General features: G+C 45.0%; 2 protein-coding genes across 2 annotated transcripts in view; both read right to left on the bottom strand.

The window, feature by feature from the left end:
- Positions 1–5,123: 5,123 nt before the first annotated feature.
- On the bottom strand, positions 5,124–10,020 carry HYKK (hydroxylysine kinase; the record flags this gene model as incomplete). The annotated part of the gene is made up of 4 exons (XM_079540801.1): positions 5,124–5,596; positions 5,779–5,962; positions 8,240–8,382; positions 9,684–10,020. The coding sequence occupies 4 exons, from the start codon at positions 10,018–10,020 to the stop codon at positions 5,124–5,126; spliced, it is 1,137 nt and encodes a 378-aa protein (XP_079396927.1).
- A 4,286-nt stretch (positions 10,021–14,306) lies between these two features.
- The window catches only part of IREB2 (iron responsive element binding protein 2), a gene marked incomplete at both ends in the record, with an annotated part of 19,873 nt that continues 9,715 nt past the window's right edge, over positions 14,307–24,464 (bottom strand). The window contains 15 exons of the mRNA XM_079540800.1: positions 14,307–14,417; positions 14,940–15,125; positions 15,784–15,906; positions 15,993–16,140; positions 16,882–17,024; positions 17,261–17,365; positions 17,625–17,749; positions 18,011–18,167; positions 18,747–18,831; positions 19,523–19,658; positions 20,434–20,593; positions 21,803–21,919; positions 22,446–22,546; positions 23,296–23,467; positions 24,157–24,330. Of these exons, the coding sequence (XP_079396926.1) occupies positions 14,307–14,417; positions 14,940–15,125; positions 15,784–15,906; positions 15,993–16,140; positions 16,882–17,024; positions 17,261–17,365; positions 17,625–17,749; positions 18,011–18,167; positions 18,747–18,831; positions 19,523–19,658; positions 20,434–20,593; positions 21,803–21,919; positions 22,446–22,546; positions 23,296–23,467; positions 24,157–24,330 (2,043 nt within the window). The remainder of the gene's footprint in view (positions 14,418–14,939; positions 15,126–15,783; positions 15,907–15,992; positions 16,141–16,881; positions 17,025–17,260; positions 17,366–17,624; positions 17,750–18,010; positions 18,168–18,746; positions 18,832–19,522; positions 19,659–20,433; positions 20,594–21,802; positions 21,920–22,445; positions 22,547–23,295; positions 23,468–24,156; positions 24,331–24,464) is intronic.

Here is a 24,464-nt window from a genome sequence, read left to right as displayed (position 1 = left end):
CTGCAAAATGAACATAGGAATTGGATTCCTGTCAGTCCCCAAAGAATAGTCATGTCTACGTACAACACTTCAAACAGAATGCCTGCTGCTGGGCTTCTATGATCAAAACTACACTGCTGCCAGGCAGAACAGACAGATCCTGCATCTAGAGTACATCCTAAGTCTGACATAACCATATTGCAAGAGCAGAGGCAGACAGCGGGAAATGAGCAGGTCAGTACATCATTGGCATGGTTCTGAGGAACACCAAAATGATTAACATTGCTGACACCTTCACAAGAAGCACTGGCTACACAGCAGGCCCCACACAGAGGCCACCCACCAGCCACATCAGAACCCATATGGACCCTCAGTGCAATCTGCTGACTCACACTGCATTCGTACGAATGTAACTTAGTGATGCCAGCCATTACAAAAGTAACTGCTTCAGCTGAAAATCATCTTTGTTTTAATTGTTTCATTAGCTCCTAATTCAGCAGATCTTTGCTAAATCTCATACTGCTACAGAGCTTTCAGTACAGACAATAATTCACATTGTTTTATCTTAACAATTTCTCAGAGCAGCTGGCCTAGGCAGCCACTCCAGTGCACATTTTACATCACTTGAAAATCCACCACTTCCTACAGTTCCAGCTGCTTTCAGGATAACACAGAATGGGACACTGACAGATGAAAACCTACTTGTGTTTCACAATGCATCTTACAGCAAGGCTTAAATTCTACCTTCCCTACAGGCAAGACAGTCTAACACTGAACCTCTGGAAAAGCTAAAAAGGTCGAAGCAGTAAGATAAGCATCTCTGCTACAACTGTGGCAAAGAAAACTGAAGCAGGTTTTATCTAGTTTGTTTCAGTCTCTTTGAAACACACAAGGAAAAAAAAAAAAAAAAAAGACCTAAAAGGGAATGCTGAACCAGCAGTGTGCTCTTGCAGCTCGGAAAGCAAATGGTATCCTGGGCTCCATCAGAAGAGGGGTGGCCGGTGGGAACAGGGAGGTGACTGACCCCTCTACTCCGCTCTTGTGAGGCCCCATCTGCAGCACTGCATCCAGGTCTGGAGCCCCCAGTACAAGAAAGACAGGGAGCTGTTGGAGAGGATCTAGAGGGGAGCCACAGAGATGATCAGGGGACTGGAGCACCTCCCCTATGAGGACTGGCTGAGGAGCTGGGCTTGTTCAGCCTGGAGGGGTGACCTCATTGCAGCCTTCAGTACCTAAAGGGAGCCTACAAACAGGAGAGGAGTCAACTGTTTGAAAGGGTTGATAACTGCAGGACAAGGGGAAACAGTTTTAAGTTGAGGGAGGGAAGATTTAGGTTGGATGTCAGGGGGAAGTTCTTTACTGTGAGAGTGGTGAGGTGCTGGAACAGCTGCCCAGAGAGGCTGTAGATGTGGATTTCTAATGCAGACCAGGATGCTGTTGGCCCTCTTGGCCACCTGAGCACACTGTGGGCTCACGTTCAGCTGAGCATCAACCAACACCCCCAGATCTCTTTCCTCTTCATCACAGTCATCCAGCCACTCATCCCCAAGCCCACAGTGCTGCATGGGGTTGCTGTGGCTAAAGTGCAGGACCTGGCACTTGGCCTTGTTGAACCTCATCCCATTCACCTCAGCCCAGCGATCCAGCTGATCTAGATCCCTCTGAAGGGCCTCCCTACCTGCGGGCAGATCGACACCACCTCCCAACTTGGTGTCATCTGCAAACTTACTGAGGGTACACTCAATGCCCTCATCTAGGTCATCAATAAAGATATTTAACAAGATGGGCCCCAGTACCGACCGCTGGGGGACACCGCTTGTAACAGTCACCAGCTGGACTTAACTCCATTCACCACTACCTGCTGGGCACGGCCCTCTAGCCAGTTCCTTCCCCAAAGAAGTGTATACCTGTTGTAGACCTGTCCAGGCCACGGGCAGCCAGTGTCCCCAGAAGAATACTGTGAGAGACCGTGTCAAAGGCTTTGCTGAAGTCTAGGTAGACTACATCAACAGCCCTTCCCTCATCTACCAGGCTTGTCACCCAGTTGTAGAAGGAGATGAGGTTGGTCAAGCACACCCTGCCTTTCACGAACCAATGCTGGCTGGACCTGATCCTCTGCCTGGACGCCACGCATGTGCTGTGTGATCTCACCCAGCATGATGCGCTCCATAACTTTCCCAGGTATCGAGGTCAAGCCTGTAGTTCCCCAGATCCTCTTTACAGCCCTTCTTGTAGAAGGGAATCACATTGACAAGCCTCCAGTAATGATCCTTGAGGTCCCTTCTCCAACCCAGGCCATTTTGTTATTCTGTGATACAGTGCTCAGATTTGTGCATTCTGTATTTCCCTCCTCTTGTTATTTCGCAAACCAAAAACTCCCAATTTAATAGCGATGCAATAACCTTACCTTGTATGGGTAATTAACAACATGTTATTGCACCTAGGAAATTCTCTTTGCAAATAAAGACATGATGCTTCTTCAGAAGCATCACTGAAGCAAATAATATCAACACAGTCACACACATCCAGAACGCCGCATCACATCAATACAAACCCTCCAAACAAAATAAATCCAGGTTGAACACTAAAACATTTGAATAACAACAGTACTTGGTCACGGGTAACGTCAGCAGACATCCAACCAGCATTTCAACTTACTCGTTCAGTCTGTAGATTTTTTCTGAGAAGAAAACTTCATCAAGCAGCTTATGAATGTTGCGCCTCTCTGCAGCCAGCAGAACGCCGTCGTTGGCCAGGATGCCCAAGCAAGTACCTGCGTGTCCAATTGCCTCCATGGCGTACTCAACCTGGTACAGACGGCCTAGGAAACGAGTTAAATTGCAGTAAGGCAGCACTGAATGAGAACACATACGAGGAAAGGTGAATTTGCAAGAATTACACACACGCCTGTTTCGCAGTTTAGGACTGGTTCCTCAGGCTGGGGCCAGCAAATGAGTTTTTTGAAACAGAGGATGGAATCAGAAGTGCACAAATTTGATAAGGTAATCTTGGGCATAGTTAGTGTGGGGGAAAAATAATCTGAAGAGCAGATCTACTTCAGAAGAGACAAAACGGGTTAAAAAAAAAAAAAAAAAAAAACTGAATCATTTATACTGGACATTTTGTCTCCTAAGAAAAAAATTACTTGCAAGTACTGGTGTAACAAGATCACAGCAGCAGCATCAGTAACAAAATAGTAACAAACTCCATCCACACTCAGAGGAAAGGCAAAGAGTGATGAGTTATTAAGGTGCTTAAAAAAAAAAAATAGCAGTGGAATTTGGTGTAAACATACAGATGTGAATATGGTCACACCAACACCTGAGTACAAGAACTGGAAAGCCTCCATCCAGGGACTCTGCTGTACACAGAGCTACTGTGACAGCTGAATGTGGTTTGTGCAACTCACACAGAAACAAAGAACGGCCCGGGTCAGAAGGGACCTCAAGGACCACGAATCTCCAACCCCCTGCCACATGCAGGGCCACCAACCTCCCCATTTAATACCAGCCCAGGCTGCCCAGGGCTCCATCCAACCTGGCCTTGAACACCTTCAGGGATGGACACGGAATCTACAGCCTCTCTGGGCAGCTGTTCCAGCACCTCACCACTCTCACAGTAAATAATAAAATAAATAAACAAGAACTCATACAAGGACGGACACACAGTGCTCCCAACGAACCGGCCCTGTGCTGAACAGCGTTACGTTTGAGAAGCAGAATGGAAAGTGTTCAATTACAAACGTAGGGTCAAAAAGTACCTTCTGGAGAAAATATGGTGGTTCTGGAGTCATATCTTCGAGACTGCAAGAAGGAACAGCTCGTTAAGTACCGTCACCCTCCGCCGGAGCACAGCAGCCCAAGAGGAGCAGAGCTCAGAACGGCCCCGTCCAGGTGGGCACTGCCGGTACCGCCCCGCCCGCAGCCCCGCAACGCGCCCACTCACCATGGTGCCGGAGCGGCGGGGCAGCGGGCCTGCAAAACATCACAGCGCGTTAAGGCGTGGCGGGCCGTCCCCACACAGCCCCCAGCCCAGAGGAACCCGCCCGACCCCCGCCTGCAGCCTGGGGCGCTCCGGGCCCGGAGTGCGGAGTCATCCTCACAGCGACGGAGGGGGAACGAAAGCCTCGTCGCCCGCCCCGCTCCCTCTGCTCTCACTCCCTCCTCCCCTCGCTCACTCACAGGGTGCCGAGGAACGCGCGATGTGCCGAAGGGGCGCTGAGGTGCAGCCGGCGGGAAGCACCGACCGTTACAGCCTGTCCCACACCTGCACCGCAGCGTCGGAAATGGCCGCCGCGCCTGCGCGATGCGTCACCCGGCCGGGGCGGTGCGCGTCCCTACCACGTGACCGTATCACGTGACCGTAGCCGTGGCCGCCTCGGCCCCTTGCGCGCCGCTCGGTGGAAGGACCGGGCCGTGCAGCGCTCCGCCATCTTTATGGAAAGGGACCTGGGGGTGTTGGGTGATGCTCGACTGAACGTGAGCTGACAGTGCGCCCAGGTGGCCAACAGGGCCAACGGCATCCTGGCCTGCATTAGAAACAACATGGCCAGCAGGAGCAGGGAGTCATCATCTCCGTGTACTCAGCACTGGTGAGGCCACACCTCGAGTATTATGTTCAGTTTTGGGCCCCTCACTACGGGAAAGACATTGAGGCCCTGGAGCGTGTCCAGAGAAGGGCAGCGAAACTGGTGAGGGGTCTGGAGCACAAACCTTATGAGGAGTGGCTGAGGGAGCTGGGATTGTTCAGTCTGGAGGAGGCTCAGGGGAGACCTCATGGCACTCTGCAACTTCCTGAAGGGAGGCTGTGGTGAGGAGGGGTTTGGCCTCTTCTCCCAGGCAACAAACAAGACCTGAGGAAATGGCCGCAAGTTGTACCAGAGGAGGTTTAGGTTGGACATAAGGAAGAACTTTTTCTGTCAGAGAGTGGTCAGGCACTGGAATGGCTGCCCAGGGAGGTGGTGGAGTCACCGTCTCTGGCAGTGTTCAAGAGGCGTCTGAATGAGGAGCTGTGAGATACAGTTTAGTGCTTGTGGTAGCAGTGATAATGAGAAGACAGTTGGACTAGATGATCTTGCAGGTCGTTTCCAACCTTGCAATTCTATTCTATCTAATTCTATTGCAGATATCTAATTCAATCTAATTCTATTGCAGCCCCACCTCACGGGGCCGCCTCACATACGCCGCGGCCGTCTCAAACCACATCTTCTCCACCGCCTCCTGGCCCAGCGCATACATGTCCATCAGGTGCCTCCACCCCGTCCTGGCGGTGACCATAAGATACTCCGTGTTCTCCGGGTGCAGCAGCGCTGTGTGTGCCGCCATGACCAGCGACTGCGCGAAGCGGCCGCTCACCAGCAGGAACAGCGCCGCCCGCTCCGCGCCCGTCAGCGGCAGCACGCTCTCGAAGCCTGCCAGGACGTGTCCACCCACACCGAGCGGCTCCGTGCTCTCCACCATCATGTACATGATGGCGATGGCCGCCTCGAACACGTAGCAGCCGTAGCTCATGTCGCTGAAGTCCACCACGCCCGACACGCAGTACTGCGGGGCCGCCCCGCGAGGGGAGCCCGGAACCACCAGGATGTTGTGGTCGTTGAGGTCCCCGTGGTTGATACCTAAAGGCACAATGAGAAACGGTATTTAATAGCTGCATTCTGTTGGCATTGACTGCAATGGTATTTAATAACTGCATTGTATTGGTATTGACTGCCATGGTATTTAATAACTGTAAGCCAGCTGCGTTGGTGCGCCTGTTTCCTGGAACAAACTGCAGCGTGATTGAGAATAAAACACTCACAAGCTCGAAAACTGCTTATCTTGGGTGTGACTTTCTCTTTGAACTGCTGGATGACCCACTGCACAACGTCTCGGTGCTCGTTCTGGCCCAAGGCATCCACGTACTGATCCAGAAGAGGGACGTTCGCCAGGTTCCAGATGAACTGATCTCGATGCAGACTTCCTACTGATGGATGATGGAATTCCTGCAGAAAGAGAACAAAATAGGCCATAAATTAAAATTCATACTTCATCCCAACAAGCAGAAGTAGAATCTGAAGGATTATTTCATCATAGAATGGCCTGGGTTGAAAAGGACCACGATGCTCATCTGGTTCCAACCCCTTACTATGTGCAGGGTCGCCAACCAGCAGACCAGGCTGCCCAGAGCCACATCCAGCCTGGTCTCGAATGCCTGCAGGGATGGGGCACCCACAGCCTCCTTGGGCAACCTGTTCCAGTGAACAGTAAGATAGGCAAGCCTATCAATATCTCCATAAAACCTGAATGTTTTTTCTCCATTCTTCCAGTATAGATTATCCTAAACCCTTTGTTGCTGAATCACTTAAAATCAATGGTGACTTCCTGCAGAGTGACAGGGATGCTGCTGCACAGAGGCCTTGCCAAGGCTGCAGTCACACAGCTGGATTCTGCAGCTGGTGCTACAGAAGCTGTTGGAGCAGAAGAGACAAAAACTGCCACAGATGCGCTCTGTGCGTTTAAAGAGTTGAGCCTGAGAATCATCTGACATGTGCAATGTCATTAAGACAGAAGTGCTTGGCAGAGCTGCTAGATGGAGCTTTGTTCTTATAAAAATGTGTACAGGCTCTCAAACATCCATCCAGTACACAGAGACCCCAGCAAACAGCCCCATGTATGCTTCTCACTTCCCATGAGCAGTTGGCTCCTCTTAAAGAGAAACTCAGGTTTAGAATTAAGGCTGTTAGTTAAAGATAGCTAAATGATAGTTAAAACTGGAACTCATGTAGAAGTAAGGAGCAACACCAAGCCCAAAGCAAAAATCACAACAGAGGATCCCTAATGCTGTACAGAAGACCACGTTGGTAGGTAGATTGCCATTTGGTGAGCAACCACTGCAATTTTCCCTGCACAAATTAACACAGAACTACAAAGGGATACCAGATGTGGGAAAGGCAATAAAGCAGAGATCTCAGCAATTGCATGAGCCTTTGTCGCTGTCAAGTCATCAATAGCTGCTTATTTCCACTAGAAGATGTGAGACACATCCAAACAAAAAAAGACAGCAGAAAAAGGAAGTGGTGCAACGATATTTTGTGCACAAAAGAACACACGGCACATGGCCTTGCTGCCCAGCTGACAAAGCAAATTGACTGGATAGAAAAGACAGGCTGTACATTCCCATCTGCCATCAGAAAATGTAATGCCTTAGCTTTAGTTTTGGTGTCAATGACATTGAGAAGTTTTGATGGTAAGAACTGTAGTATTCTCTCCCTTAGATGACAAATCTTGGTACATGATAATCCATATATTAATGGCTTAAGAGCCTTTTCCATCAAAATTTGCTTTCTTGTCTACTAAATCCTCCTCGCAGGAGAAGTCGCAGGCATCTTTTGAGACTAGCTGGCCCATATATATTATTTTAATCACATTATCAGAGCACAGCCAGACTATTAAAAGGCAATAGTAAGTTATCTTTCCCAATGGAAAAACACCGTTGTAATTTCAGAATGTGGTGAGTGAAGCTAGCAATTCACACTTCATAACTGTCTGAAGGCAGTAGCCAGAACACAAAAAGAAAAGGTTAATGAAAGGCCATAAATAATGCAGGAATTCTTTTATGTATCTAACTTAATTACTGGATGATTTATCAGTTTTATTACCCTGTATAATTACAGAGTACAGAAATAATCTCCTATGCATTAAGATTATTTGACTGAAAGCAGGGGAACTCAGAGAAGTGTCACACATCTCTCTCCATTAACACAGCTGGCATTACAGAAAAGGAAATGACTGCTCCTGCTGCAGGAATGGTCACTGTCCTAATGGCCAGGAGGAACAGAGCAAGTCAAACTGAGTTCAGAAGAGAAGAAGGGCCAGCAGTACCCGACACAAGCATTTAATGCTTCGGAACCACGCTGTGTGTGCTCTGATTCAGGCAGCTGGGGTTCACTCTCCTTATTTACCAGGCTTCAAATGCCAAACAGGTGAGTTCTGTGTGAGCAAGAATAAATGCTGTCTCCCTTATTGTGGTACAAAAACGCATTGCAAAAGGATCACTGAGACTCTGCTATAAGCAGTGAGCGGTCAGGTTCGTCAGGTTACTTGGGGCAAGGTTTTAACCAGTTTTACAGCATGCAGGGTGGCATCCAAAAGTTGAATTCAGCTCTGAAATCACCAACTTCTGTTTTAAAATCAGGAAAGGTGACAGAGAACAGTAAGAAACAGAGAGGAGAAATGAAATGTGAATGAAATCTGCAAAGCCAGAACAAGAACTCACTCACCTCTGTGAGAGCTTTATCCAAACTGGCAGCTAGCTTGCCAATATCATACAGAAGCTGAGTAGGTGCAGCAATTTTAGCCACAGGTGTGCCCGGCAGATAAGTCAGCAGTCTGACCATGTACTTTTTGTTTCCAGATCCGCTACCTGACAAGCAGAGATAGTCACTTCAGCATACTCTACTGAGTGTTAGTTAATGCAAGAGGCAAACGGTTTCTTCACTCTCAGATGCGACTGATAAAACTGATCTCATTCAAACACTTGATTTACCAGAATGTGAAACAATGATGTGCAAACCTTGCCACACCTGCAGGCTGTGCTGGATGCCTGATCCTTGTGCTTGGAATTAACCCTGCACACAGCAGCTTTCACTCAGTGCCTCCAGCCCCTTGCCTACAGAGCTCTGTAGGTGCCCTCAGGAATCCCAGCTTGTGTATGGAAGCAGTGAAAACGAAAGCAATGTGTTACAGATTTTCTTCCAGGCACTGTTTAAGCGATTTATTCAGGCATCAGATCATAGATGGGCTGGAACTGTATTTTACACCATTCTGTGCACGGACAGGCAAATCATTTATATTGTGATTTAGTCAATGTGTTTGTTTTTTTTTTTTTAAGTGCACAGATACGTCTGTTTTTTCAAATTATATGGAAATTGTTTTCAGAGTTAAGTGTTCCTCTCCTTCATTTGCTTGGCTGCTGAAGTTTGGACTTTTTGTGAAGTTTGGACTTTCACAGGCAGTCACCTGACACCTGACCATATCCATCCTCTGACAGCTACACTGCAACCTGAGCCTCTTCTTTCGATAGCCAAATTTACTTTAATTTTGGAGACTCCTTCTGTGCAATTTTGTCACGACTACAACCCGTACTACATCTAAACTGTCAACTTTAAACAACTTTGCATGAATAGACCCAGAGAACCTATCAGGGCAATTTAAGTGAAAAAGCAGCTGCAGGATAACCCACCCTTCCCTGTGCTTGTAGTTCTTACTGAAACAACCATCTTCCAATACCAGCAATACCAGCAGCGAGGCATCCTGCACCCACCTCAAACCACACCTGCAGGAGCTTGCTGCAGTGCTGCTGCTCTTACTCTGCTCAAGGTCCAGCATCTCTGCTGGCTTTCCTGCACTACGCAGGGCATTGGATGGAGCTCTGCTCTGGCATTCTGAGCACAGTATCTGTGCACCCCAAAGTTACTTCATCCGAGAAATCCTAGCTCAGAAGCTGAAAGGGAGGTGTGCAGCGGATTGGGATCTACAGGAAGCGCCAGAGCTGCAGGGCCTGGGAAATCACCCGCCTTCTGCATCTTGCCTGAGCTCGCTCACAGGTGCCCAGCGTTACTCTACGTTTGCGCCAGCACAAGAGAGCGGGATCCAGGAGCGAGGCAGACCTTCGCCGAGACGAGGCGCTCGCTCACCGCCAGGCGCGGTCCTGGAGCCGCTCACCTGCCCGCAGGGCCATGATGCTGCCGTCCTTCGTGAGCCGCGGCCTGGCCGCGGGGAAGCCGCGGGCGCTGAGGAACACCATGGCCTGGGTCTGCGCCTCGATGAGGGCGGGCTGCCGGCTGTCTTCCGAGTTGGTGATTTTGAGGACGTACTCCTCGGCCCCTTCGGCCTCGCCTCCGCTCGAGACTCTCACGTGGAAGTTCTGATCGTCATAGCTGGGCAGGGGCCTGACCCACGCCGCCTTTAATCCGAACACCTCGGCCACCAGCTCGGCCACTTCGTCCTCGTCGAAGGCCGGCTTGACGGCTTCCCGCTGGCGGCGGTCTCCGGAAGCCATCGCGTCTGTGAGGAAAGAGACGAGAAGAGGCGAGCCGTGCCGTGCCGCCGGCGGCAATCGGGAACGGTCGCAGCAAACCAAGCACCGAGCCGGCCCCGTTCTCCCCCAGCGCCCGGAGCCGCGCGGACCTTTGCCCTGCCCGGCGGAGCGCCCGCTGCCCGGCCCGGCCTCCCCCGCGAGCGGCCGCAGTGCGCAGGAGCCGCCGGACCTGCGCCGTCCGGCCGCGGGCGGCCAGCGGAGTGCAGCCGCCCCGAGGGGGGAACGGCGGCGGCCGGAGCTCGGCGGCAGCCCCGGGGAAGGGAACGGCGCGGCTTCCCGCCGGCAACAAAGCGCCTGGCGGCAAGCGCTCCCCTACCGGCCCACAGCGGGGCTGCGTCCGGTACGAGCGCGGAACAACGCGGGCCCCTCTGCCTCGGTCGTTTACCACAACCGAAGCCGTGCTCGGCCCGCAGCGAGCCGGGCTCGGGGCTGCCGCCACGGGCCGAACCCTCGGAGCGAAGGGCGGGCGGAACTGCGAGCAAGCAGCAGGGCTGAGCTGCGATGGAAAGAGCTCTGCGGTTACCGACACCGCCTCCAGCTCCTGGCATTGCGTCGGTTTGAAACAGAACAGCGTTCTGGCCGTGCCTTAAAACGTGCCCCAGGCTACGGCCAGCACAGAACGGGACACAGCTGCGGCGTTACAGACCCACAACACCTGCAGCATCGCCTTCGTCTCCCGGCAGCACCGCCACCATTCAGGAGGTGGGCGCTTTCTGTGCCCGCCCCGCACGGCGCTGCGTTGGTCGGCTGAGGCAGGGAAGGTGGTATTGGTGCCTCTCCGATCGTTACGGTAACGAAGGCTTAAATAACTGAGCGGACGTGGATGCAAGTCTAGTGCCGGGTCTAAAAGGCACGTGTAGAAGATGGGCAGCTGTCAGACAAACCCCCATCAATTTTTGTAGATCCTACCACTGCCTGCCATCAAACATAACCCACACCTGATCTACATTCTAAATGAGAGCAGACATTTTCCTGAAGGAAAAATACACAAATTATTCCAAGGCAAAATGACTGATAGAAGATCCAGAGCTCAGCCAATTCAGAAAGTTTCCTTCTAAACCAATAAAGCACACTTTGGAAACATCAGAGAGATGCTCCTACTGAGCAAATCCACTGAATGCACCCTTTTCCTTGCTCCCTCCCCAACTTCATACATTCTTACCAGTGCCATGTTAGTATCAGTCCATGCCTCCTATTCAAAATACATGGTGACGTACAAGAACTGTGATACAATTTTCTTTATTAAAAATAATTTACAGTATCAGTAACATTTTATGCACAATTGTCATCAGCTGAACTTCTGGTAAGATATCTATACAATACACACTGAACTTAAAACTTCAACTCTTTTGTTGGCTTTGAACAGCAGACATTGATTTGCAGTTGCTTAAATACGATTAATATACAGAATTTCATGTCCTTAATCTTAGGTGTAAAATGTATAAACATCAACACTATCCCAAAGCTTGGTCATTTGGGAGGGCACAAAGAGTAAATGCTTAGAAAAACTGGAATATTCTTCTCCAAATCAAACTGGAGAGAGAATTCTAGGTTAAATACGTCTAACACAGTCACTTCTTCAAACAGGAGTATTTTCTCCTATGCTTTAAGATACTAGAAAGTCTAATTGAACAACGCTTTTTTTGTGTGATCACAGCAATCCTCTGCCTGCATTGTATCCTGCCACTGCCAGAAGCAGGCTTCCCTGCTGCCCATCCCAAGCTCACAGATCCTAGCAGTGAGCTCAAAGTTCAACGTCCTGCCTTCATTGCCAAGCTACTGACCCGACCTGACGGCACTCCCTGCTGCACAAGGGGAGGGGGGCAGGCACACGACCATGGATCATGGCAGCTCACTACTGGGCGAGAAGCAGAAGATGGGTACATAAACAGTTCCCCTCAGCACCTACCACCTGCAGGCATACGTGTCCTAAGGGTGGGAGTCAGTCTGCACAAGTCACAAAGATGCTACGGACATCGGTGTGGTTGGGAGAGGACCCACAGCAGCCACAATAGCAGGAGCCTCCAGGCTGACAGCATCTGCACTCGGAGCTGTCTTTCACTGACATTAAGGCATAGGAGTGCAGCAGATTTTAAGTAGTCGTTACGGTAATGAAACCATCACACTTCTGAAGAGATGAGTATTGGTGGCAATAACTCTAAGACACAGCCCTTGAAATTGCACTTTACAATACTGGTTTACCTTGACATGGCTTGGATCACTCTCCTGAGGCAAGGAGCGTCACTGCACTGGGAGGGCAGGAGGCTGTGCCCCACTCAAGCACTAGCAGTTGCACAAGTATTTTAGATAGCCCTGCAGCTGTACTTCATTGATCTCCTGCACAAAGCACCACTGTGCATCAGCTCTAAAATCAGATCTGTTCCTTAGTAATGAACATGCATTTTCTTCAATTATGAATATACCTTTGAGCTGGAAAAGAAGTATTAGATGCTGTTAGACAAGTAGCGAGATCTCAATTCTTGATAAAATTACCAGAATGTACCACAGAACAGAAACCCATCCAGCATTCAGTTGAATACAGTATTAGAAAATGCATTGATGTATTACCCATATCAGTGGTATGAGTCACTGGAATAGTTTTTCTCATCTCAGCTAAAAGAAAAACACAGCAAAATTATTGGAACAGGTGATATAGAATTCCAAACCGTACGGAATTTTGTCTAGCAAAAAAAAGGTATCAGAACTATGCCAATGGAATTGAAGTTTGCAGCTGAACTGTCTCAAAATTATGTTGTATTGATCTAACTGTGTCAGGGTTTATTTTTCAGGTTTTTAGGCATGTCATAAACATACTATTTAAGGATGCCAAGAGTGCACATGTTGGTTTGCACGTCAGCTGGCTTAGCATCTAGTTATAGACTGAAAACATGCAGTAAAACTAATGGAGTCCTCTGTCAAGTTAGGACATTTAAGACAATGTTTATCAAGATCAAAAAATCTAAAAGCAAAATCTTGACAATTCATAGCAGGTTTCTGCAGCTTTGTCCTCCAAAAGCAATCCATCACTCTACAAACAGAAGTGCTATCATGAAGCTGCTCAAGATACAGGAGCACAGAAATACCTGAAGCTATCAGTAAAGACAAACTGGCACAGATCAGAAGCTCTCAGGGACCAAGCTAAGTGGTAAAACAAAAGCATTTCTGCAGAAACTGTGCATCTTCCATTAATGTTAAATACAAAACAGTTTTTATAAGCAATAATAATTTGATTTAGTGGAGCTGCAGTGGCCAAGAGCCAAATCTGTTCAGTATTCTGTGATCTTCAGCAGGGGAATCTGATGCCTGTTTGGAAGAGCTGCAAACTAAAAAAAACATTCCAAAGCATTAAAAGGCAGCATGGCTACCTCAGCAATTTAACAAGTGTAACTGATGAGACATAGGCTGCATGTAAAGCAGAGTAATTAAGGAGTCGTAATACAAATTCTTAAAGGTTAAAATACTGAGGGAAGTTCTCTGGCAAGTGATATCAGACAATACAGTAAAAACCAACGCTACAAAGGACAAGCTTGAGGAAGATCTGACAAAGCTCTCAACTGAAGGACGCTGCAGAATGCTGGGGGGCTGCACTTCAACACCAGCCATGTACCGTGGGCATTCTCTTACAAGCAGAGATATACTTCTATAGCCCACAGCACTTCATGGGTTGATCACTTTTCCATCTGGATCCGGAAGGGATAGAATTCCATACAATAAATGGGACACAGGAGCCTTATGTGCCCATCATTTTAAAAGCAAGACATTCGAAACTGAAGATCTATTTTGAGCTCTGGATGCCAAAAAAGCAAACCATCCATCTGTTTGCCCTTTAACCTTCCATACCATCTGCTACACTTAAACCAACAGCAGTACACAGATTTACAGGTGCAAAAACTAAGTGGAAACAACTGCAGAAAACCTTCTTACATAATAATCTTCAGCACAATCGGTTTGAGATTTCACACGGTTTATTTACAAAATGGTCTGAGAAAACATCCCCTCCATACTTACAGCTCTCTCTGCCATAACACACGTCGATTTTAGCAATGTTTAATAGCACCATTAGAATATTATTTAAAATCAGGAAGGATCTTGCTGCAGTTACAATGATTCACAATCTTTTACATCCATGGACGAAGTAACTTAGAGCACACTAGGGCTGCCTGCAGTTCCACAGTACAGATTCCTGGGTTCACACAAGGCATTTTCAGAGTTACCAGTTAGTGCGAGGTACCCACAGTCAGTAGCTACTATAAGAATCTTCGAGCCACAAAGTTTAGACTTCCACCATTTTTGTATAAAGTTATCTCCACATCGTTGTCAAACAAGGCAAACACGCTGAACACTTTCCCAGTGCTTGTCTTCAAAACAAAAGCAAAGAGACACCCATTAGGAGTTTCCCTTTCACTTCCCTTTACTTACTTTCAGTTAGCACATTAGAAGCAAGTTCTGCCTAACACAAACTAATTCGATCTGATTATCTGCCACTGCACAACACAGACACTGCTAGGAGCAGAATGAAGACTTAACCCAACAACACGGTTTTGATCCGGTTGAAACTGTGCTACACACCTACTGTTAGCAAGAAAAACCTACATCCCTACAAGGGCACAAATTACTACCATATAGATACCTGACACAGGATACAAAACTGAAGCCTCCCTCAACTAATTGTGCCTTCGTCTTCAGAAGAACACAAATGAGACTCAATTCTGCTCTAACACAGTGCCCATAATGGCACTTCAGTACAAACTTCAGGCCAAACTATCAGTTTACTTTCAAAGAAGATGAAGTATTTTTTCCTGCTTCCAATCATCAGGACCGAAAGCACAAGTTAACCATAAGTGTGATCAATAAGAAATTCAAAGATACTGCAGATATACCTTAATATCCAAAGTCATTTTGGGCGACAGCTCTGGAGGGAATAATATAGAGAACTGCTCTCTGCCAGTGAGACCCAAAGTATTTGGATTTTCTCCAGGAAGAAACTGAAGTGGAGCTATGCCAATTCCAATCAATTGACTTTTATGGACTTTTTCATAGCTTTCAGCTAGGACAGCTTTAACACCCTGCAAAGATACAAGCAATTCTGTATTTCAGTACAAAGTTAAATGCAAAAGTGAGCTTCAAATATTTTTATGTAGAAAGTCCTGCAGTTCAGGCATATAAGCACTTTGTATGAAGCCTGCAAATAAGGAACATTCTAGCTGTAAAACTAGACAACAGCAAATAAACCTCAGACCCAGACAGTATGAAACAGTTTCAGAATGCACAGTGACTGTGCTGTAGCTGACAGGCAGCAAGCCCCAGCTGGAATACAGCTGCTTCCTTTATTCCAGAGCTGTACAGAAATAACTGGCTAACTCAGAACATATCCTGAGTATTACTGGAAATTAGTTTATTATTAAAAAAACTCTAAAAACCTCTGAATGCTCTGCAGAATCCAATCAGAGTCCAGCACTGGATGTCTAAGTTACCTCAAGAAGTCTGGAGGCCTAAATGATCTCACATGGTCATCAAATTCAGAGCTACCCTTCTGACCAGTCATTCTCTTCCATGAAGTCTTTAGCATAAATTACTGTTAAGTAAAATGCAGGATTGCATTCAACTTTGAATACAGGTTCTAAATGTTTATGCCCTAAATTAAACATTATAAAAATATTTTTAGATAATAAAAGACCCCACAACACCAAAAACCACAGATATCAAAAACCAAACTAGCAGTACCAGTAGAAAAGGCCCTTTTGCTGCCCAGTCTCTTGAGCTGCCCAGTCCGTACTTCTTTCCTGCTAAAATAATTACAGGAATGCCTTCTTTCTGGTACAATTCCGCTGCTTCAAACACATCTAGCTGTGGAACAACAAAATTAAACAGCCTGAGTGAGTGAGATCTTAATTCGTATCACAATTCTGAAGCAGCTTCCTAGGTGTTCTTACCGTTTGTCCTGATGGAAAGTGAATTGTTTTAGGAGCTGGTTTTCCTATGAACTTGTTCAGAAGCTTGATATTAGCAAATGTACCCCTTGTCATCACAGCATCATTACCCCGCCGAGCCCCATACGAGTTGAATTCACGAGGTGTGAGTCTAAAATAAGAACATTTAAGAAGGAAACCACTTTTTCATTTGCTTTAAAATAGTGCTTTCATTTGCTTTCCAACAGTACTGTGATTACTCTAAGTACTGCAGCATCACTCAAAACCACTAGGTTATCAGCACAGGATGTAAAGAACTATTTATCAAATACAATCATTATAAATCATGAACATGTAAATAATTGCTAGATTATTCATAAGCAAAGCTGCAATTTTAAATGCATCATCTATTACTTCATTATGAATCATTATGAACAGTATGGTGCTTACAGAAGAATCATGCAGCAATCATTCCAGCTCAGGAGTTGCCACAGTAAAGCAGCGTGTTTACTAATCCCCTAGCAGCATGTGTACCAATAAACACCGCAACAAAAGTCACAGCCTTACTCAAATCAAATGACAAACTTAGGAGTAAAGGTTTATTAATTTTTCCCTTTCCTGTAACACTACTCATTCAAATGGAATGCAAGTTAGGATCAGTCTGTACTGCAGGCTATTGCTTTGTCACACTCCATTGACACTGATTATAATACTCCTTTACAACACGCCCAGCAGTGGTGAGGCCAAACCTCAAGCACTGTGTTCAGATGTGGGCCCATCATTACAAGAAGAGCATTGAAGCCCTACAGCATGTCCAGAAGAGAATAACAGAGCTGGGAGGAGTCTGTGAGGAGCAGCTGAGGGCGCTGGGACGGGTCAGCCTGGAGAACAGGAGGCTCAGGACAGAGCTTACCCTTTGTTAGTCAGGTACTTAGCAGCAGCACTGCTCCTTGCAATGCTTCCAGCAGGAGATATGTGATCTGTGGTTACAGAATCTCCCAAATAGAGCAAGACATGGGCATTTTCAATCGGCTGCGGGGAAACCGGTTCTTTGGCCTGGGGAGGAAGGAAAACAAAAGGGTTTTTTTTCCTACTAAGAGCCTTAGAAACAAAAATATTTCTGCAAATGTTAAGACACACGGATACACAGACTCAACTTATTCCAGATATACAAACAGTATTTAGAGGACTGAGAAATATTATTGATGATAAAATCTATTACTTATACGGTGAGGCGTTACTGGAATAGCTGCTCCTTTTCTAGTACACAGTGGTAGATCCAGCATACTCACAAGTTTATCAAAGAAGGAAGGACATCTGATATAAGTGGATTTCAAGTCCCAGGGAAATAAAGGTGACTCAGGCGCTTCCAGTGAATTCCATCGTTTGTTTCCTTTCTATACAGAAGTAACCAAAACCAGAGATATTGATTTATGGCCTACTTACATTCTGAAAATGAAGACTTACTGGTGACCTTCTTTTCAGCTTGTTGTATGTTACAAGTTATCTTTCTGGATAGCATTAATACATGGTATGCATATCAGTCAAATTCTGATTTAATGTAATGGAAACAAGTGGCAATCCAATTATATTCAACTGGAAAATATTATAAAGCAACAATGCAGTGCACCATTTAGAATAAAAGACCATTCTCACCTCCATTTTCTCTTTCAATTCCTTAAACATAGATGATATCACACACTCTTCCTCCACTGTGTGTAGTTCTTTCCGCGTGGGCCAAATATCCCTTAAGTAGATACTTCTGCCATTAAAGCCAGTGCCTGAGCAAGGTTTTAAGCAGAATGCTAATGAAGTCTTTAAGACTATTACTGTACATACATTCATATATGCAGACACACAGACAGCTTTTCAGAGAACTGTATCTGAAGAGGATTTTTTTTTTTTTTTTTTTTTAAACTACAACATCAAAGCTTGCTGTGCTTTCTCTTTAAATGCAATGTTATGTATGCTGAAATGCACAGGAAGAAACCCCTTCTAGGCATGCATTAGAAGCAGAAATGTGAGAGGTAAAGAATACTCACCCAAAGGCTCAGTCTCGAAGTCTATTCTAACAGTGCCTGCAATAGCATACGCAACTACCAGTGGGGGAGAAGCAAGGTAGTTGGCACGGACACAGTCGCACAGACGTCCTTCGAAGTTCTTTGTTCCAGACAGCACTCCACAGGCAATGATATCACCCTGCAAGGCAGGCCCATGGTTATCCTCCAGGACCTCATGGTACCACAACAGCTTATGTGAGTTTTTGTTGACTGAGATGCACTTCTTGCATTCCGCTTTAAATACGTAACCTAAACCTTCAACACAAAGGCATTTTGTTCTCTGGTGCTGCCCTTCCTTCTCCCATGAAGAGCTTCTAAACTTTTAGCAGATGTGCTCCCTAGCCACTTCAGTGAGCTCCTGCCTTAGTTCTTATATCCTTCTACTGTTTCATAGGAGAAAAATGCTGCAGCTGTTTACACACTGCTGATACAAACCAGTCCAGGACATAAGTCTTGAAAATCCCTGCACATTACATCCTTTCTAAGATTAGGTTCCATGTATTCATGTTAGCGTTGATATCCATATGCCACACAGACTGTATTTGTTACACCTATTTCACACAGCTACTGTTGTCTCCCTCTGAAAAGCAGATGCTTAACATCACACCACAGTCCAAACCAGGAACAAAAAGCTTTTTTTGCACAGAATACTGCATCTCTCGATGAGTTAGCAGGGCAAGATGTATGTTCCTATACCCCATAAGCCTTAGAGCTCTACCTGCTTTATTGCATTCCTGATGGCTTCTGGAAGGGGAGCAGTGTTTCCAACACACGTTGAACATCCATAACCAACAACCTCAAACCTACATTGGAAAAAAAATAATAAAGTAGCACATTAAAAGATGAAGAGCAATTTGTCAGGTTTTTTTTTTTTTTTTTTTTTAAAGCAGTAATCACTAAGAGGAGTTTTTCTTTTCCTCATTTGGTAATTTGACTTTCTAGGAATTGCATTCCAGACACTGCATCTGATGAATGCAGGCAAGATACAAGGTGATATTCTTGTAACCACCAACCTAAGCCAAGTCAAATATTTCTGTTCAGCAAGTACTGGTAACACAAAGGCAGCAACATTCTTCACAGAGTAATCCTGTAACGCTGCACAGCTGTATGGACAGTGTAATTGTTACAGCTACTGAGCAACCAAAAGCATGCCCAACAACAACAGGGGCTGAACACTAACAGACTGCCCTTAAGAATTCACATCCAGCTTCCATTTCTGAAATACAGGACTAAGTGCATTCTGTGAAAGCCACTTACACACACAGCTTGTTACTGAAAGCCAGAGTTCAGCTAAGGTAAAGGTGAAAGATCATGAAGTTGTAAGGTAGGAATAAAATGGAGTGAAGCTTAACTTCAACCAAACACAAAATTAAAAGGACAAACTAGCAAACTTATCAATTAGCCATCCCAAAAAGCAGAGCAAGTGTATTTACCAACCTGTACAAAACCCACATATACTATTTTCTACAGTTCCAAACAGGAATCAAAACTTACCCAAGCTTACTGAGGTATGGTAATACTCCACTGGAACTGAGGTAATGTGTAACCATTCCACTGCCCGGTGACAGACTAGTTCTTATGTAGGGCTTCACCTCTAGGCCAGCTTCAACTGCCTTTTTGGCCAGGAGTCCTACAAAAAAAAAGACAATTCATATTTTTATGTCCCTTAAAAGAACATTTACATTATGCTAGCTTATTCAGCTGGGACCTCCAGTTTATTAAGTTGAAGCAACTACTTGTGAATAAAGTTACTTGATTCATAGCAATATAATTCAGATTTCTGTTCTCACTCCCATTAAATATTTTGTTACATTTTCTGTAACAAATTTCACCACATTCTAGCTGGCAGTCAGCACTGCATTGTCTGCTCATCTACTGACACAGGCCACACAGCTTCAGAGGAAAGTTTGCCTGAGCCACAGAAGGAAAACAGTAAGGTCTGAGCAGATTTTGGGAACACTAGCCACAGCTTATGATGGGAGGGCACCAACTCCTCAGCTAGTGATAAAGGCAAAGGGCAATTTTTCAGCTATCTGGATTTTCTCTCCACACTGCTGCTACCCACAGTGTTCAAGCCATTATCATCGAGGATGAAGGCAAAGCTAAAGCCTACCTCCTGCCACAGCTGTGTCCATACGTGCATCCATTTGAAGACAGCCCTAAAACTTATCTGTAAAAATGCTACCAAATAATTTTGGAATTACTATCATTAATGCTGCTTTATGACACAAACTTTGAGATTGTATTACTGGAGAAAAACTTGCAGTGCATAACCTCCAAAACACACAAGTTTAAAACTACAAGTCTACTGTGTGACAATCTGAGGTTGTTACAGAGAATCTACAAAAGTGAAGGCAAATAATGGCAAAACAAGGCACAGTCAGCTTCCATCAGACACAACATACCTGCAGCGAGCATGACAGATGGATTGCAGTTATTTGTACAGCTGATTACTGCAGCAATGACAACACAGCCATGAGAGAGCTCGTATTGGTTTCCTTCATACTGAACAGGTACAACATCATTCTGTTTTTCAGCTGCAATCTGAAACCCTTTAACACCAGCCTAGGTAACAAAAACACGCATTAGCAAATATTCATAGGCTCAAAGAATCACAGGATGGCTTGTGTTGGAAGGGACCTTAAGGACCGTCAAGCTCCAACCCCCTGCCACAGGCAGGGCTGCCAATCTCCATCCAAACATTGCACTACACACAGTATGGCAGTGCAGGTAGACGAAGCAAATCTTACTTTAGAGGAATATTCAGCTGTCCCATAGGAAGCCTTCAGGAGAATTTTAAAAAGCCCTCATTTCTCCTCACTTATCACATACAGTGTTCTTCATAATTATGTTAACTGCAACAATGAACGTTGCCAATGAATAAATGCCAGTCAAAGCGTGGTTGGTATCACACACACCTCCTGCTACAAATGAGAGATTAAGGCCTTAAGAGTAGACATCTGATTTCGTAGATTTTTTCTGAATTAGAGCCATTCCCAAGGCTTTATTTGGAAGAGGACTGCAACTAAAAGCAGAATGAACTCTCCAGCCCCTCAGCACTGTCGACCATCATCAGCTATGATCTGTCCCCACCACAACAGACCATTCTGTATCATACATCTCATCACAAGCCAGAAAGGCTAAAGCCAAGACAGAATTTTGAAATTAAGTGGAAACATTTCCAATCTAAAGCTATTGCTAGACTTCCATTTTAATGAGGAACACTAAAAAAAAACACACTAATTCTTACATCAGCTGTACTTTAGATGCCTATGCATCTTACTTACAAAAAAAATGAGCTTAAGAGTGCTCTCTGAAGTGAAGTTAGGCTTCAAGCAAAAATCCCTTATTAGTTAAGGTAGATGAAAGGAGTTAAAAACCTCTAACAGTGGGTACTTTCAAATCCTGGAAGTATTTCTGCATCTCTTAACACAGGATGATTTTTCTTCTTGTAATGTTGGGAAAATAAGTAAAGTGTTCAAAAAAAAACTAAGAAAAATTAAAAAAATATTCTCTGAACTTCCACTAGTTAATTCTGATGTTTTCCCTCCCTGGCAACCTAAATTGGCCAAGTAAGGACTTTCCAGTGTCACATTTATGACAAGGTACACCTAAGATTTACCAGCTACTCCTTTAGGGACTCTTGTCAAGCAATAGAAGACTTCAGATTATCTGTTCACATAGTAATAACTAGAGCTCAGCAGGTGTGCAGGGAATAAATAACATTTATGTGGATTTTAAGTACCTTTTGAAGAGTACAGCAGTTGTACAAACCTTTTCATTTAAGCAGGTTTGGAAGTCACTTTTCATGTTACTGACAGCCACTCTATCTTGGGATCTCTTGGGGCCACTGACATGAGGAATTATAGAACTTAAACTAATTTGCACTACCTAAAAAAAAGAGAAGTAAAAGAGAAAAGCAGGCATTGTCAGTCCCAGTTTCACAGTGTATTGAACGTAGAGATGCTCAGAATCTGTTTTGTTTAAAACGCCAGTGTTTTGAGACATTAAAACCAGCCTCCAGTTCCAAGCTGTTACACTGCACCAGGCTGTTGGTCACAGGAAAGCCCAGGTTAGGAGGCACCTCTGAGATGGAACCCAGCCTTCCATTGTAAAAGCAGCCCATTCAGCCAAACCCTCAAAAAGTTCTTATTATTACTCCTAACTTTTCCATCACCCCTAAGACTTGCATATGTACTTGGGAGTGACATGAATTCAAGATCTATTAGTTGAAATGAACATTATCCTACCTCTCCTCCTCCCCCATGCCTGTCCATGCCTTAAAGCATGCTCTGCTTAGAACTGTGAGTAAATGCTACTTAAAGTACCAAAAATCACAGCAGGAGACAAAACTTAAATCCACAGCTGTTACTTGTTAGGAAATCAAACAAAGAGCAGTAAGTCATTTCAAGCATACCTGGGAATACTCAGGTTCTCTGGAAGAACTCTCATCATTTCTAAATAGCTTCACAGCTTTAAGATATGCTTCCATAACTTCAAGCTTGGCCTCATCGAAACCTTAGTAAATTTAAACATGAATAAAGTTGCATAAAAACCCCACCAACTCTCAGAAATAAACACTTCTAATTGAAAACTGTCCTTGAACATTGAAAGTATTTCTTCTTCAAGGCATACCACTACATATTACGTTCCCAAAGGAACTATTCAGGAATGATACAGAAATTAAAATACTGGGGAAAGTGTCTGGTTTTTTTGTTTAACTTTCCCTCTTTGTATTAAGGAACAAAATAAGCTACTTAAACATCACAAATTGTAGCTAATTAAACTTACAGATTTGCCCCTTAGGTTTATGAAGATCCTCCAAATTAAGACTTACTTGTTTAAGAGAGATCGCACGTTTAGCTGATAAAATCCAGCAATGCTGGCTACTGTTAAGAAATCTGATTTGTTTGCTCTGTGCTGACCAACCCATGCATGTTTGTCATTAAAAATTCTTAACTCAAACATATCAGATTTCAGCTTCAGAAAGGCTTAATAATTCAGGTAAGCTTTCTCCTTATCTATTTGTTACTCTGTGATCTTCTCTATTAGTTCTATCTTGAAAAGAAATGGATATTCTTCTGCCTTAGTTTAAGTTGTCAGTGGAAGTCTTCAAATGGAAGAAATCACAGTGAAAAATTAGAAACATGCTGTGTTTTGATTCACTGTTTCATGATCTTGATTTGGTTTTGTAGGGACATTTGATTTTGCACTGCCACATACCTGAAACTATTACAGTGAATGACCTTGTAGGATTTCATCTTTACCTGCATGCTTTAAGTGCTTCAACGTCACATTATCAACAGGGAAGAAGCTCAGAATAGCACCGTATTCAGGACACATATTTGCTATTGTGGTTCGATCTGCCACAGACAGTTGGGAAACTCCACTCCCAAAGAACTCCACAAATTTTCCAGCGACTTCAGCTTGCCTAAGATGCTGTTTAAAAGAACACAACAACACTTGGTATGCAAAGAAACAGTGGAAGCAATGCCTCTTGCAAACAGCAAAAATACCCACAACCTATGAGATACTGAGCACTAAATTCAAGGCTGGATGTTGACACTGTAAGACAGACTTCTATTGGCACTGGTGTTTTTCAGATGTCCAAGGCAAAAACAGATGGATGCTTCTCAAAACATCACACCAGAAAAAATGTTTTCAAAGCAATCGAAGCTCTTAAATGCTTAGACACTGGCTGTCAACCAACCAGAAAAGGAAGTTTTGTGCCATGCTGGCAAAGCCCTGGCTTCAGAAGGTACATTTTTTAGTTATACCAGTTCATAACTACAGATGGGTCTTCTGTCTTGTAACACTTCAGGAAAAAAGGGTACCCAGAAGAAGTTTAAGCTAGAAGAGAAGCCTACATGCTATCAAAAGCATAGAAAAAAATAGAAAACAAGGATTCTGTGCGTTCTTTCCCCTACAAAAAGGCTTTGTCTTTTTAAGAGAGCTTATAAGCAATCCACTACATAAGACAAACACTCCAGAGGACTATTAAGCAAAAACTCTTAGACATTGTGGGAATCTTTCTGCATCACTACAACTAAAGGCATGCCAAAAATCCTGCCAGGATTTCACTTCTCAAAACCCACGGGTAGCTCTGCCCCAGCAGGCACTGAACTCACCTTTGTAATGCCCAGAACAATGTCTATGGACGTAGCAAGTGGGCTGGCTGTGCCCGTCAGTTCACACCCAACCACCTCAGGCAGAGTGAGAGTAACCGGCATCCCCAGCATCACAGCTTCTGTTTCAATTCCCCCAACACCTGCAGAGAGAATATTACCTTGTTTTTCATCAGTCTAAGTAAACAGACACTAAATATTTCCAAGTTCTGAAGTCTAATAAAACCCTTCCTATAAGTCTAGAGGCCACAGCAAGAAATACAGGTGTTTCTTATTAAATATTTGCACGTGAAAAAACAAGCAAGACTACT

This window comes from Tetrao urogallus, assembly GCF_951394365.1.
Source record: "Tetrao urogallus genome assembly, chromosome: 11".
Lineage (NCBI taxonomy): Eukaryota > Metazoa > Chordata > Aves > Galliformes > Phasianidae > Tetrao > Tetrao urogallus.
The sequence above is the reverse complement of the archived record's forward strand: the minus strand, read 5'-3'. Positions and strand labels throughout refer to the sequence as shown.